General features: G+C 37.2%; 1 protein-coding gene across 2 annotated transcripts in view; it reads right to left on the bottom strand.

Moving 5' to 3' along the window:
- Window positions 1-4,494: 4,494 nt before the first annotated feature.
- Window positions 4,495-16,617, bottom strand: part of DYNC1LI1 (dynein cytoplasmic 1 light intermediate chain 1) — a 50,919-nt gene continuing 38,796 nt past the window's right edge. For both annotated transcript variants that reach the window (XM_074195619.1, XM_074195620.1), the window contains 3 exons: window positions 16,145-16,265; window positions 15,606-15,755; window positions 4,495-9,580 (listed from right to left, as the gene is read on the bottom strand). In XM_074195619.1, coding sequence (XP_074051720.1) covers window positions 9,471-9,580; window positions 15,606-15,755; window positions 16,145-16,265 — 381 coding nt within the window. In that variant the 3' untranslated portion in view covers window positions 4,495-9,470. The remainder of the gene's footprint in view (window positions 9,581-15,605; window positions 15,756-16,144; window positions 16,266-16,617) is intronic.

The raw sequence follows: 16,617 nt of genomic DNA, 5'->3' as shown, positions 1-16,617 counted from the left end.
GAGTAGTTTCAGTTGAGTGCCAAGCCATCAGGAGTTAAAGAGTGAGTGAAAAAAATGGGAACGTGCATGTATTTGGTTTTTTTCAAGAAATGTGGAAGAGAAAGGGAAGAAAGAGAGTGACAGCCTGGAGAAACTCCAGTGTTTAGCAGAAGTTTTTAAGGATGAGGCAGACGGGCATATTTAAAAGGAGTAGGGAAGGAAGAGGTTCATGATTAAAGAGAGATGGAAAAATGAGTTTGAAATCTGCTGCTGCAGTAGAAGGGGGGAGACCCAAGGCAAATAAATGTAGGCCCTTGGAGAGCATCAAAGGCAACCTCACAAACAGAGACTGGAGAGAAAGGAGAAGAGAATGGGAACATCCCTGAGAAGCAGTTAATAATGGATCACAATAAACTCAAATAGTGTAAAATCATGTTGTTGGCTCTACATTCTGAATTTTCTTTTTTTTTTTCCTGTTTGTTTTTTTGGCAAGGCAATGAGGTTAAGTGACTTCCCCAAGGTCACACAACGAGGTAATTATAAAAGTGACCCAGTTCACATTTGAACTCAGGTCCTCCTGACTCCAGAGTCACTACACCCACCTAACTGGCCCCCATTCTGAATTTTCTTTAGCAATTCAAGGTTAGAAGGAACATGGCACAGGTGATGGGATACCAGATTTGTTTCCAGGAACACACTTGAAGTCAGAAAGACTCATCTGCTATGAGTTCAAATCTGGCTGTTTACTAGCTGTGTGAGCCTGGGTCAGGCATTTAATCTTGGCCTCAATTTCCTCATCTGTAGAATGAACTGGAGAAGGAAATGGCAAAGCACTACAGTATTTTTGCCAAGAAAACTCCAAACGGGATCATGAAGAATTATACACATCTGAACAACAAACTCCCCTTCTTTAAAATTATGACTGTCTTGTAGATCTTCCAACTTTCAATTCTCTCTTCAGATCGAATCTGACCTCACGGGCCTGGGAGATAAACCTCACCCCTCCCCCAACACAGAAAAATGCATCCTGCTGTCAATTCAGACTTCAGAAAAGAAACATGGCCTCATTTTTTGAATATTTGCATTGGATAATGATAGGGGGGGTAAGAATTGTGGCAGGAGTATCCCTATAGAAAACCGCACACGTTGCACTTAACACCATCAGCCAAAAGGTGGCAGATTGGAATGTGGAAACAGGCAACCTTGGGTCTACTGAAGACAGGTGTTGGGTTTTTCCCCTCTTAACTTTTGAAAAAGGGTGACCCAAAGGACAAATTACTGTTTCTATATGAAAATAACGGTCCTCTAGGCTTCACTAAATCGTAGAAATTTAAAAAATGGAAGTTCATCAACAATACCCATCATATGTCAACCAACATGACAGGTATTCAAAGACAAGAGTAAAACAATTCTTGACCTCCAGAAGAACACTGACCCTGGAGTTCAAATTTGAGGCCTCAGATTTTAATAATCGCCTAGTTGGCAAGTCTTTGGCAAGCCACTTAACCCCCCCCCATTGCCTTAAAACAAAAATTAAATAAAAATTTAAAAAATATATATTCTATTGAGATCAAGCAAATGAATGAGACCATGGGTTGGGGTGGGGGCTGTCAACTAGCAACTGGGAAAACCAGGCAAAAACCACTCAGGAGCCACTGATGAAGTCTCCTTGGAGCCAGAGAAGTGGTGTAGGATTCAAGAGGACTGGAATCCTGGGTCAGCTCAAACTGAGCCTCAACTAACTCAGCTTTAAAATGGAGATGCCGCTCTTCACAGTACTGAAAGGTCATTGTCATCTTTAACAGGACTTTGAAAAGTCTGGTATATTGAGATTTTGTAGTTTCCACGACCAGGCCAAGGATTCCCCTCTTACACCAAGAAGTGATTTGGGACTATCACAGGGATGTGCCAGCCAGTTGGTGTGGATTCCAGAGAGCCATCGTGACATTTTCAGTAGGAACATTGATTTACACCTTGGAGTGGATAAACTACAAATGGGGTGGGAGTGGGGTCTGATTTATTCTTTTGTTGATTGTCCAGACTTAAGAAACTAAGGGGGTTAAACTCAAAAGGAGATCCTGACTGCATTTCCCCACAGCCTACAGTTAAACATTTACCAGTAATCCCCAGGGCTCTCTGGATGAGCCTTGAGTTCAGAAAGTGGAACTGAATCACACCGAGATTCGATTCAGGCAAGGTGAAAAAGCAGTGGTAGCAGAACAGCTGGATGACTGCAGCAGCTAAGGGATCGTCCTCCAGTCCTATCTAGGACTTCACCAGGAGGCATGCTTGGCTCCATTGGTATTGCATGTGACCAAGGTCAGACATGTGGCCACACACCAGGATCGACTAATAAGGATACCCAGGTTCACTTTAACGGTGAAATTACAAGATTGTTTCCAATACAAAAGAGAAATTACAGTATCTTCCTGTACCCAGAGACCCTCTGCTACACTAATTCATATTTGGCCACTGGACCCAGATGGCTCTGGAGGAGAAAGTGAGCTCTCCACTCCCCACCCCATCCAAATTTACATACTTGTCATGGCCTCACCTCCCTGATGTCATGGTCTTCTTTGAGAATGAAGGATGAACAACAGAAGACACTGTAACATACTTTTAAGTATTTCTTTACTTGGAATTTTGCTTCAACCATAAAGAGGCTGGGGGATAGGTAGAGATAAACATCTATTTAAATTAAGGCAGAGAGCAAAACATCTGTCTAAAATATTAGCAATTTTTCTAGGGGCTGAGTGATTTTGATTTTGCTACTAACTTTTCCTTTAATTTTAGAATCCATAAAACTGCAAGAGAGAACTTTGAGGACTTGAAGGGTCAGTTTGCTAACCCTAGACTCAAAAGTGAGCTAATTCTTTTTGGAAGGTTTGGCTAATTAAAGCTCCAGAGACAAAGGGCATAAGGAGAAAACCTCTCACCAGTCACTGCAGATACCTATATTCAGTGATGTTATGTTGGGAAAAATACTTTTCAAACCAAAAAGGATGATCTCTGGGTAATAGCTAGTTAGAAATGTGCCCAAATGATTCTTTAAGCAGTAATGCAAATTCCAAATCTTTCTTTTTTTTTTTTTTTAAGGTTTTTGCAAGACAAATGGGGTTAAGTGGCTTGCCTAAGGCCACACAGCTAGGTAATTATTAAGTGTCTGAGACCGGATTTGAACCCAGGTACTCCTGATTCCAGGGCATGTGCTTTATCCACTTGGCCACCTAGCCACCCTCTTTCATTCATTTAGAGAACATTTATGAAAACAATGCAGAACACTAGGCATTGAGAAATGTACTGAGATGAAAACAGAAAAGAGGGCACGGGGAACAAAAGTTTTGGCTGGAACAGGCATAGGGAAGAGTAATAATGAAGTAACATTGTCAGATTTGGTGGAAGAGAAGAGAGGGGCTTCGAATACCAAAAATTTGAACTTTATCCAGTAGACAATAGAGAATAACTGAAGATGTTTAAGGATGATGAGTTTTACAGAGGAAAGAAAGATGGACTTGGGAGAGAGAGAAGATGATTGGATTTAGATCAGAAGACTGTCCTTAATTGATCTGAGAATACAAAAATCAATAAATATTTAAGAAGTGCCTAGGTAGGTAGGTAGGTAGGTGTTGGGAATACAAATATAAATAGTTAGCCATCTTCTCACCATTTAACACATACTTTGGCCATCACCCCTAACTTCTGAGTGTTTGGAACCTTAGCATCCACACTGGGTCTCCCAGCCTTGATAAGCAGGGTTTCACTTTATCACTTTCTAGCTATCTCCACATCATGGCATTGTTGTTTTCTCCAATGAGAATGTAAGGTCCTTGAAGGTAGAGGCTACCTTGTTGGCTTATATCTGTGTAAACCAAGCATACATATTTAATAAATTAATAAAATAATTAATAAAATAACATTTCATCAATGTTCTGCCTTCTCTGATCTCAATACATCATATTACTTCTGGTTTTCCCCAAGGTGTTCTTCCTCATTCAGAGGGCAAGGCTTACAATAAGGAAGACTTCCTAGCTGTGTGACAAGCTGGGCAAGTAACTTACTTCAGTTGCCTTATCTGTAAAATGAGCTGGAGAAGGAAATGGCAAACCACTCTAGGATCCTCGTCAAGAAAATCCAAATGGGGTCAGGAAACGTCAGACACAATGGAAAAACTGAATAACAGTGACAAATGCCTCATTACTTCTTCTCCAGAGACTTAAGAAACTGGAAGAAAAATAATAATGCAAGCTTGGTGATTTTAGCGACCAAACTTTTAAGTTCAGTGGCTTGGCCACAGTTATAATGCACCGGTTCATATAAACCAGAATTGGCCCACAAGTTGTAATCAAGTCAGCAAACTAGTTGAACTCTGTGTGATGGGGATGGGGGAGGAGAGGCCCCATGGGGATTATACTTTGATTCCACTTTTCCGACTGATAAGCCAACCTTAAACTGTTCCAAAGGCATTCGTTTAAAGATCTAACTGGAAAAAAATATGTTGAGCCTTCTATAATACTCTCTTTTCTTGGACGGTGGAGGTACATTGGGACTCAATATCATGATCCCTTAAAAAAAAGAAAATCTCAGCACCATGTATCAGTAGAATTCTGGAAACAAAATAAGTAGTTAAGCATGACTAACCAATACTCTGATCAAATCCAGTAGCACATGCATTAGAAGTAGAAGCATCAAGGGGCAGCTAGGTAGCACAGTGATGCCAGCCCTGGAGTCTGGGCGACCCGAGTTCAAATTTGACCTCAGACACTTACTAATTACCTAGCTGTGTGACCTTGGACAAGCCACTTAACCAGATTGCCTTTACAAAAACAAAAGTAGAAGTATCACAAAAGAAAACAAGAGCAACCAGACAATACATGCACATTATTTATAGAGGAAAGGCTCTTCCAGGGCCTTGGAAGGTATTGACAAGTCAATCTCAAGATAATGATAGAAAACTGGAGAAAAATCAATTGACTTTTTTTAATGGCAAACTGAGAAATAACCCTGTTATCCTTATGTTCCAGCACTCCCATTTCTACAACTTTGTAAGAATAGTCTACATGCACACTGAGAACAACCTTGATGGTTAGAAAACAAAGTTGTCACAAACGGCAAGTTTATAGTAGACTGTCACATCTTTGGTAAGAGAGATGGTAGAAAATAGAGGTATAAATGGTCAGACATAGATAATATAATGATAAATATAGGCATTAAGCAAAGCAAAATCAGGTGACCAATCCTGTGGGTTGCACCAACATCCATATAACATCAAGCGCTCTAGAGGAAAGCCTCTGAGACTTATGGAGGAGTTAAGGGAAGACATATTCTCTCTCTCAGGATGAGAAGGCACAAATGGGTTAAGATGTGTATACTTAGAGGAATAGGTACTAGAGGAAGTACCTGTATCAATGAGATCACACATTCATTGAAGTATCAAGGAATTATAGCTGTTTATTAGTTAATGTTAACTTAAAAATAGTTTACTAAATGCCTTTTCAACAAACAGCTGAACCACTAACCTACACTTTCTGCTTGCCAGTTCTCTTTGTTTAATAGTGTCAACCACTTAAAGAAAAAGGGGGGGGGGAAGGGGGAGGAAAGAAATATAAGCCTTTCTATTTCCTACATTTTTTTCTAGAGCTTGAATGATATTTAAAAAATGTTTTTAATTTGACTCATTAATTTTGATCATTGCTTAGGATGATTTTTAAAAACTTTAAAAACATACCCAGGTGAGTTAATAACTAAGGTAAATTTAATGGCCTGTTTTTTTTTCAGGAACTGCAACAAAAATATTACCACTTTAATTTACAATCAAACTATCAGTATTCTGATTATCTAAATGAGCATACAGTAGCAATGTATTTGAAATATTACAATTCACCATCATCATACTCATTTACAATGACTAGTATCACTTCCAGTATAACTTTCAGAGTATCTGCCTTTAGATTGCAACAAAACTTGGCTAGGATGGGCTGGGACCCATATTGTAGTTCGAAGTACACCTATTTTCAAGATGATACATATTAGCACAGTGGGGTCTGTGTTTGCTACTCCTAGCTTGTCAAATTACTGGCACCCTGCAATACAGGGTGACCTCCAGAGGGGAAAAACAAATTATTGATTTTGTTACTTGGTTTAAAATTAGGCAAGTGAATGACTTTTAAAAACTATTTTGTATCTCATACATTTGCAAACATGGATAATAAGGGATTTACTACAATTTGTATTTGAATGAAGTATTTATTCATGATACTGTGACATTTTTGGTGCCTAAAGGGTCTCTAAGTAAAGAGTTTAAAATAAGTTTAAGGCAAGTTTCTCCTCATCTGTATTTTAAACCTTCAATCTGTTTTTCCACTAAGTGCACTGCTTGTAATCCATTTTACAGATTTCTTTAAATTAAGGCAAATAGAGATTTCAATTAAGGAATAGTTCTTTGGTTGACTAAATCTAACTAAATTTAATGTGGCATTGACATCTTAAATGAGATGATAATTATATGGAGGAACTCAAGGCATTTTGTGATTTCAACAGTTTCAAAAGCAAAGCAATTCTCTGTATAAGTTTAAAAAAAAGAAAAAGAAATACATTAGGGGCACTTCTTTAACATATGCACCATTAGTCCAATATCATGAAGGAATTCAAAATTTGATATCTGAAGATTCAGATGGATAGTTGAGATGTTCAAAAACAGGGGCGGGGGAAGCTAGGTGATGCAGTGGATAGAGCACTGGCCCTGGAGTCAGGAGGACCTGAGTTCAAATCCAGCCTCAGACCCTTAATCACCTAGCCCATGTGGCCTTGGACAAGTCACATAACCCTACTGACTTGCAAAAAAAAAAAAGTGACCTGAGAAGTCAGTCAAAAACAGGGGCGGCTAGGTGGTGCAGAGGATTGAGCATTGGCCCAGGAGTCAGAAGACCTGAATTCAAATTCAGCCTCAGACACTTAATAATTATCTAGCTATGTGGCCTTAGGCAAGTCACTTAACCCCAATGCCTTGTAAAAAACTTTAAAAAAAAGAAAAAGAAAAAATTGCCTTCCTTGCAAATATTAATCAGTATAAAAAAGTTTTAGTACCCAGATATGCTTTTAAAGACAAGGAGTTGGGTTACGTTATTCCTGAACCCTCTAGGACAGTGGTGTCAAAATCAGATAAAAACACAGGTCATTAAGCTTATTAAATAAGGACTTTGTGCAGGCTGCATATTTGGAAAATCACATGTTAATGTTATCTATATTCTATTGTATTTTTTATTTTATTACCTATGTCCCAATTACATTTTTTTTAGGTTTTTGCAAGACAAATGGGGTTAAAGTGGCTTGCCCAAGGCCACACAGATAGGTAATTATTAAGTGTCTGAGACTGGATTTGAACCCAAGTACTCCCAATTCCAAGGCTGATGCTTTATCCACTGCGCCACCTAGCCGCCCCCCAAATTATATTTTAATCTCATTCAGGGCACGATTTGACACTTCTGCCAGACAGTACATAAATAAAAGGATTCGCTGCTGGGGCTTCCTGGGACATCTCCATAAAACACAGATGCGGATATTCAAAATATACAGACTGAGCATCAATTTTATTGGTTTTATCAGGTATCCAAGGATTTCTGTATTAGTGTACGAGTTTAGAAAAATTGTATCATTACATTATATTTGCAGAATCAATTACTGAGCTGAATATTCTTTTTTTTTAAGGTTTTTTTTTTTTGCAAGGCAAATGGGGTTAAGTGGCTTGCCCAAGGCCACACAGCTAGGTAATTATTAAGTGTCTGAGACCGTATTTGAACCCAGGTATTCCTGATTCCAAGGCTGGTGCTTTATCCACTAAGCCACCTAGCCGCCCCCTGAATATTTTGTCAATGGTATGTGGTACTTCGCTTATGCATATTTTTAAGAAAGTATCTTTTTTCAAACTGACTACTTTTCATTATAAAGGAACATCCTTTCCTCCCCAAGGAGGAAGCTATAAAGGTTCTCCTCTTTTCACAAACTTTCAGTATTTATGTTCAATTATGAAGGTACAGTAAACCAACATGCTTTTTCTCTGACTAAATTGATATTGAAATATCTCCTGAAAGATGACTTTTCTTTGATGCTTCAGGAACATCTAAAAAATATCTTTGGAATATAGGGTATATCTTTAAAGTTTAAAAATTTGAGGTGTCATTTAAAGGGAAGTAAATAATTTTTTAAAATACCCTAATTGGCTTGAGTTGGTCTAATATGGCTCACCAACTGATAAATGAAAATATCCTCTAATTTAACACTATAGATAGGTTCTAAAATCCCAGCCATCAAGTGCTAAAAAGCAGCTTTTCCCATTAAATAATCTCTAAGGCTGAATGATAAATATATGTATAGTAAGCTCAAGGGTATGAAAACTTCCCATTCTCAGGGAAGCAAGACTATCAAAGATAAGCAAAACTACTCACAGTTCCTGATATTTTGTTGGTATACAAAATGAAGGAAATTGATAGCAAATTTAACCAATTTCATCTTAGGAAAATTTGGATGAAGAGTAAGAAATTATCAATATGCTTAATCCAACTGAGTCAAACAAAAAATACTAGCAGACCTTATTTTTTGTTAATAAATAGGAATTTAACCATAAGAAAATGCAATGAATTATTTAATTATGAATGCAGAGAATAAATACTTTATTAACTGATTACAGTTTAAAAGACCAATCATTAAAACCATCAAGGTAATATGGAAAACATAAAGGGGAGTATTAAGGCTGGGCCATAGACAAACAAATATGGAAGATTGTTTTTCTTTTCATTTTGATAACCTCTGCATTTTTCTTTGTTACATATTTAGGCAGTGGGCTGTCTTCTGCTCAAATACGGTCAAGATTTCTTTAAGCCATGTACTTGAGAGATGATTCTGCCTCACAACATTCAAAGAACTGATGACCCAGATGTGATCCAGTAGCTTGGTGAACACATTCGATATGTGGTAGTAAATAGAATTTGAATTCATTCAGATTGGTGCACACAAGAAAGAACAAATGACCATCATCTGTCTTCCAGGAAAACTAACAGATTAATTCATTTACCATCTTAACAGCCCTAATTCTAAAACAGACAGGGATTTCCAAGTAGAGTCTGGTGCCCATGTTGCATACTGCTTACCATCCATCCCCAACCCTCCCTTTAAAAAAACACAAACAAACCAAAATGGTGTTTAGGATAAGATCAAATGGACATATTTCAGTTTTAGAAATTGTTTTGAATGTTCAAAATCTCAAAATTACTTCCTTATGCAAAGTGGCAATGCAAACAGCAGTCCAACATAGTGTAGTTTAATTTTCCATTTGTACAGATCCCTTTTTGTAAGACTGGGCAAAAAAAAAAAAAGACATTAATTTTTATCCTTCTCAAAAAAAATGTTTCAGCTCCCTAATTCCACTTTTGAAGGAAAAGGCAGAGGCAAGTTTACATTATCTCAGAAAACAGAATAAATGGCTTTATTTGGTATCTTCAAGATGCTTCACCTTCTGTAGGGGACGGTGTTGTAGGAGAAACCATATCTGGTTTTCGTGAAATTCTGTCCAATTCTGCCTGAACATCTGTCAAGACAGGTTTCTGGCCTACAGAAAAATGAAAATATAAAGGTAAGTTTAGTAGAAAATGTACTTCATTTACATTAATACTCCTAATAAAAATCTAATCATCAACTAAACTTTAAATTGTTATACAATAAGTTATGCAAAATATTAAATTAAGAAAGATTCAACCTACCAAAAGGATGTCAAACCTGAAATTGTCTGCATGGAAGCAATCCCTATAGAAACACTCCAATTTTCAGGGTTCATTATTTACTATGACTTAATAATCATAAAAAATTTGAAGTCTTTGTCTATCACTCAAGGGTCTTCAAACTGTTTCTCTGTAAGATGGAAAGGAACAAATCTTACAGAGTAAAAACTGGTCTATGCTGCCACTAAAGATAATGACTCCATCTTCTCTCTTTCACCCCCCCCCCCCAATCAATCTATAAATGGTGTTTCAGATATTTCACCTAGCAGGCGCTCCACAAATGAGCAGACCAATCTCAAGAGTTACCTTTGGGTCACTCAGCTATTAAATGCCAAAGTCCACATTTAGTGTTCGGTGTCCCTGAGTTCACATTATCTCCCAGCTTTGTGCAGATTCTCCCTGGGATTTCTATGCAATGTACAAAAATATTTCCAGTCCCCTTTCCATGTACCCCATGGTACTACTTCTGACCCTGACCTCCCCAATGAAACTCCACAGTAACAAGATGGTGGAAGAGCACTAGTCTTAAAAGAACATTCACTGATCACAATTCCAATTAGTTTTACATTTAGTCATGAATTATTAAGGCCTGCAAAGTTTAGGTTCTGTTCAGCAGTTATAGCATATACAGGAATATGTAAATGTTGCTGTTTAGTCATTAGTCAGGCCCAACTCTTCATGACCCTCCACTATATTCTCTCAAAGTCTGTCCAAGTTCATGTTTGTTGTTTCCATGACTTGACCTATCTGTTATCACCTTCTCTTTTTGCTTTTTTAAAAATTTTTTTTAAGTTTTTTTTTTTTTGCAAGGCAAATGGGGTTAAATGGCTTGCCCAAGGCCACACAGCTAGGCAATTATTAAGTGACCAAGGCCGGATTTGAACTCAGGGCCAGTGCTCTATGCACTCCATCACCTAGCTGCCCCCTCTTTTTGCTTTCAATCTTTTTTAACATCAGGGTGTTATCCAAGGAGTTCAATCTTCAATATGTGGTCAGAATTTTTAATGTTTCAGATTCAGTATTTGACCTTTCAGTGAACAGTCTGAATTAATTTCTTGAAGTGTTGACTGATTTGATTTCCTTGCTGTCCAAGAAGACTCTCAAAAGCAGATTATTTTCCCAGAACTCCCTTGCTTTCTGTATAATCCAGAGAATGTTGGCATTTTGGTGTCTAGTTCTTCTGTCTCTTTGTAAATCATCCTTTCCACAAGTGATAAATGGTTCAAGGCTATGACAAGCAGTTTTTAGATGAAGAAAATCAAAGCTATTTATAGTCAAATGAAAAAAATCCTCTAAATCATTATTGATTAGAGAAACACAAATTAAAATAAGGGACCAACTCAAATCTATCAGGTTGATTAACATATAACAGAAAAGAAAAATGATAAATGTTGGAGAAAATGTGGGAAAATTAGAACACTAATACAATGTTAGTGGAGTTGCGAACTGATCAAAATGCAAATTCTGATACAGCGATACCACTACTAGGTCTATATGCCAAAAAAATCATAAAAAAAAAGACATACACATACACACAAGCATCTATAGCAACTGTTTTTGTTTTGGCAAAGAACTAGAAATTGCAGGGATGCCCATCGATTGGAAAATGGTTAAACAAGTTGTGGTACATGAATGTAATGGCATAGTATTGTGCAATAAGAATGATGAGCAGGCAGATTCCAGAAAAACCTTAAAAGATTTGTATGAATTGATGCTGAGTAAAGGGAAAACATTGTACATATTAACAGTAGCAATGTGCAGCGATCAACTTAACAGTATAATGATCCAAGATAATTCCAAAACACTCATGGTGGAAAATGCCATCCATATGCAGAAAAAGAACTGATGGGAGTCTTGAATGCAGAACAAAGCATAGAAATTTCACTAAAATTTTTTTTTTGTTTTTTCTGGGTTTTTTTTTACAATATGACTATTGTGGAAATATGTTTTAAATGACTGCATTATATAACTGATATCAAAGTGTTTGCTGTTTTGGGAAGGAGGAGGAGATGAAGAGAAAATTTGGAACTAAAACTTTTTCAAAAACCAAATGTTGACAGTTGACTACATGTAATTGGAAAAATAAAATACTAATAAATAAAAAACTAAATAAAACTTTAAAATAAACCAGCCTGCTCTTCTAATAATTCGCAATTCAAATATTGCTAATGCCTAGCTTGCAGAATCTTAAGTATAACCTTTCTGGCATGTGAAATGAATGCAACTATTCAGTAATTTCAACATTATTTGCCATTGCTCTTCTTTAAAAGACTAGGATAAAAACTGATCTTTTTCCAATCCAGGGGCCATTTTGTTGAGTTTTCCAACTGCACTGACATATTCAGTAAAGAACTTTAATAGCATCATTTAAGAATTTTATATAAAATCAGCTGGAACTCTATTAACTCCATCGGTCCAAGTTATCAAGGCTTCCTAAGTCCTATTTGACTTCATTCTCCAAGATGTCTGGCTCTACATCAGTAACCAACCATTCTGGTCATCATCCTGTACAGTACTTCTGTATATTCCTGACACTTTTTCTTAACTATAACCACTTCTACTTCTGTTAAAACCCTAGCATTTTTGCATTTTATCATGTCTATTTTTGCAAGGAACATTTTCTTGATATCTCCAATTATCTTGAAGAGATCTCCTTTTCCCCCATTCTATTGCTTTCTTCTATTTCTTTGTATTATTCACTTAGGAAAACTTTCTTCTCTTCTTGTGATTCTCTGGAAATCTGTATTCAGTTGAGTATAGCTTTACCTGTCTCCTTTTTCTTTCCTTCTTTCCTCAGTGATCTCTAAAACCTCATCAATCAGCCATTTTTCTTTCTTACTCTTCTTTTTCTTTGGGATGTTTTTGTCTTCTCCTGTACAATATTGCAAATTCTGTTCATAGTTCTTCAGGTTTCCAACAGATCTAATCCTTGAAATATATTCATCACTTCCACTACATATTTTAGGTCATAACTATGGGGTCTGATGGTTTTCCCTACTTTTTTCAATTTAGTTGTTTTAATTTTTCCATGAGAAACAGACAGCTCCAGATCTTGTTTTCATTGACTGTATAGAGATTCTCTACCTGTGGTTACAAAGCATATTATCAATATAATTTTGATATTGACCATCTGGTGATGTTTATATATCAAGTCACCTTTTAATTTGTTGAAAGTGTTTGTTATATGACCAGTGAGTTTTCTTGACAAAATTCTATTAGTTTCTAACCTGCTTCATTTGTACTCCAAAGTTTACTGTTATTCCAATTATCTTTGGATTTCCTGCTTTGGCATTCCAATCCCCTATGATGAACATAATGCCTTTTTTGGGGGGATATTCTTTTTTTTTTGGTTTTGATTTTTGCAAGGCAATGAGGTTAAGTGACTTGCCCAAGGTCACATAGCTAGCTAAGTAATTATTAAATGTCTGAGGCCAGACCTGAACTCAGATCTTCCTGACTCCAGGGCCAGTGCTTTAGTACTGCGCCACCTAGCAACACCCTGGATATTATTTCTAGATGATAATGTAGGTCTTCATGGAATTAATCAACACTGGAATCAGTGACTGGAACCTACTATTACTTGTATTACTGTTGAACAGTATCCTTTGGATTCAAACAGATATCGTTTGATTATTTTTGAGACTATACCCCAGTACTGCTTTTCTCACTCTAACTGATTATGGGGGGTCACTTCAATTCTTTTAAGGGATTCTTGCCCACAGTAGTATATTAAAATGAACACTTGAATTAAATTCATCCATTTGCATCAATTTAAGTTACTGACACCCAGACATCAACTTTTTCATCTCCTGTTTGACCACATCTAAATTACCTCATTAATAGATCTTACATTCCAGTTCCTATGAAATATTGATAATCGCAGCTTCAGACTTTCCTTTTATCACCAGACACATTCACAGCTGAGCTTCCTTTCAGCTTTGACCTAGTTGCTTCATTCTTTTTTTTTGGGGGGGGTGTCTTTGCAAGGCAACAGGGTCAAGTAACTTGCAGGGCATACAGCCCAGTAATTATTAAGTGTCTGAGATCAGATTTGAACTTAGTTCTTCCTGACTCCAAGGCCAGTGCTCTATCCACTGCACTACCTAGCTGTCCCTACTTCATTCTTTCTAGAACTCCTTGCAGTTGTCCTCTACTTTTTACCAGTAGCAGGTTGGAAATCGTCTAATCTAAGGGGTTCATCTTTGGGTGTCACATCTTTCATTATCTTAATACTGTCCTTGGATTTTTTTGGACAAAGATACTGGAGTAGTTTGTCATTTCCTTCTTCAAAGAATCACTTTTCAGAACTGCATTATGACTGCTTTGTCTTGAGTAACCCTGCACAGCATAGCTCATAGTTTCATTGAGCCATGCAAATCCCTGTACCATGACAATGCAGGATATGTAAATATAAACATTTAAAATTTAAGGAACTACATGTAGGACTATTTCAAAATATTGATCCATTCAAAATGGTTAGTGCTTTCACAGAACAACCCCTAGATGTATGGATGAAATATTGCACAAGTACCAAATACTACTTAGTAAAAAAATTACAGGGGGCAGCTAGGTGGCGCTGTGGATAGAGCACTGGCCCTGGAGTCAGGAGTTACCTGAGTACAAATCCAGCCTCAGATACCTAATAATGACCTAGCTGTGTGGCTTTGGGCAAGTCACTTAACCCCATTGCCTTGCAAAAAAGTAAAAAAAAAAAAAAAAAAATTACAGTTCAAAATGACAATCTGAATAACTACTCCTAATCCAGGCCTACATTTTAGTTATGGAAACAAAAATGTTATTATTTCCAGAAGTTAATAAGGGGTATACTCCAGGAACTGTGACTTAATATACAATTCATTCCATCATTTTCAAGATTTTAACCCAATCCTTACCTTACCCCATCCTGAGGTTGTAAAAGTGATAAGCAACAATATTATGTAAAATAAATGAGCACTTTCTAAATTCCATGCCTCTCTATTTCTATAAGCTGATCAAGTTCCAGTCTGAGTTTGGAGGAGAGTGGGGTTTTAGGTTCAAGTTGACTTAACTTTACCCAATATGATTTAGGACGTTTTCATGTTTGCCTGTTCTTGCTAATTTGAGACTAAAGATTGGTGGCTTAGGGGCAGTACAGGCTGAAGGACCAAAGGGGTTTTTGTCTGAATTTCTGAGTCTACTCATTGGTACCTCAGTTTGACCTGATCTGTTTGATTTCTTCTGGCCAGGGAATGGCCTAAAGCATCCTAGACCTCTCAAGCAAAGGATGACTTGCAGGATTAACCCCAAATTACACCAATTTCTGGAAGTAACAAAGTGCAGTGCCAGAAAATCTTCTGCTCCATTCCATAAGGACCCAAGTTCCCCAGTGGAGTACAATTCATCAGAAAACGCCATTAGAGGGCAGCAGATTCTTTTTAAGAAAAAAATTTCTACAGTCTTTCAAATTATATATTTTACTTTGCCTCTAGTATTGATTATTTTTCTCTCTCATTCATTTTCAGGCTAAAGAATAGTTTTCTGCACAGGGCTTATTCATTTTCCAATATAATTATGAAACTAATCTTCATGGAACTCCTTCATTTGCCTCACACAATCTCCAAACTTAATGTTTCAGAATGGCTCTGCTCCATGAAATTAGCTCAAAGTTCCCCCATTAAGTTTACTTATCTGTGCAGTATTAAAAAGTATGGAATTTTTTACAAGTCAGGAATATGAGATTTTGATTCCAATTTTCCTATTAAATCATAGCCTTGTTGTGCCTCATTTTCTCACCTCTAAAAAAGTTTAAAATATGAATTTTGTGGAAAAAAAATCCACAAAAATGAAAAGTCAATCATTTACCAAAGCCCACCATACCTGACTTTTTTGCCGATGGTGGTAAATTGCTGCCTCCACCACCACCTCCACCACCTCCAGGGCTGCTGCCAGGGCCCCCAGGTGAGCCGGTTTTTTTACTCAGCAAACTATTGAAGAAATTAGCGAGTACACCTTCACTTGTAGCACCAGCTGCATGAAAATAAATATTTTTATTAATAAAATACACACACATATATATATACACATATATGTATATATTTTTAGGGCCTTCTCTGGACTGAGTATTGTGTACCTCAGGGTGAGAATAATTTGGATATTGCAAATTTGCCTTTTGGGGCTTAAGAGTCTAGAAGGGCACTGACAACATGTCAGATAACTTTAGCTGAGGAGCTCCAAGTTCTTAATTCAGCCCTGATTTTGAGAGTCTGACAACATTAACTTTTTATCTCAGGTTAGTCTGACATACTTAATATGTCTATTGTAGCAACAGTGTAATAAATGATCAATTAAAGTAATATAATGCATGTGCTAAAAAGGAGTCCCAAATCCATCAAATTTATTCTCTTAGAAAAAGATACCTTTCATATTTGGATCAATTTTTTTTGACCCGGCAGGGATGGGTGAGACGCTGGCCACATTGGATGACACTGATCTGTTAGGCGTTCGAGGGGAACCTCCAGGAACTCGTGGAGCTGAATCCTGTTCCAAAATAGTAACAGGAGGAATAGTGAAGTTTACCAAAAATTACTGAAGCTTTCAGTACCAAAGAGATTATTTTGCATAAAACTGCCACTGGCTCTACTGTGCCATCTACTCCATTGATACATTTTACTGTCAGCTACCTGTGAACAATTCTGCTGAGAGGAGGAACACACTGGCAAACATCTGGAGCATAGATCCCTCCATGACACCATTACCTTGTTTTTTTTTATAAAAGTAACAAGGAGGGGCAGCTAGGTGGCATAGTGGACAGAGCACTGGCCCTGGAGTCAGAAGGACCTGAGTTCAAATCTGGCCTCGGACGCTTAATAATTACCTAGCTGTGTGGTCT

This window comes from Macrotis lagotis, chromosome 7 (genome assembly GCF_037893015.1).
Source record: "Macrotis lagotis isolate mMagLag1 chromosome 7, bilby.v1.9.chrom.fasta, whole genome shotgun sequence".
NCBI lineage: Eukaryota > Metazoa > Chordata > Mammalia > Peramelemorphia > Peramelidae > Macrotis > Macrotis lagotis.
Note: the sequence above shows the minus strand (reverse complement) of the source record. Positions and strands in the feature narration are given on the sequence as shown.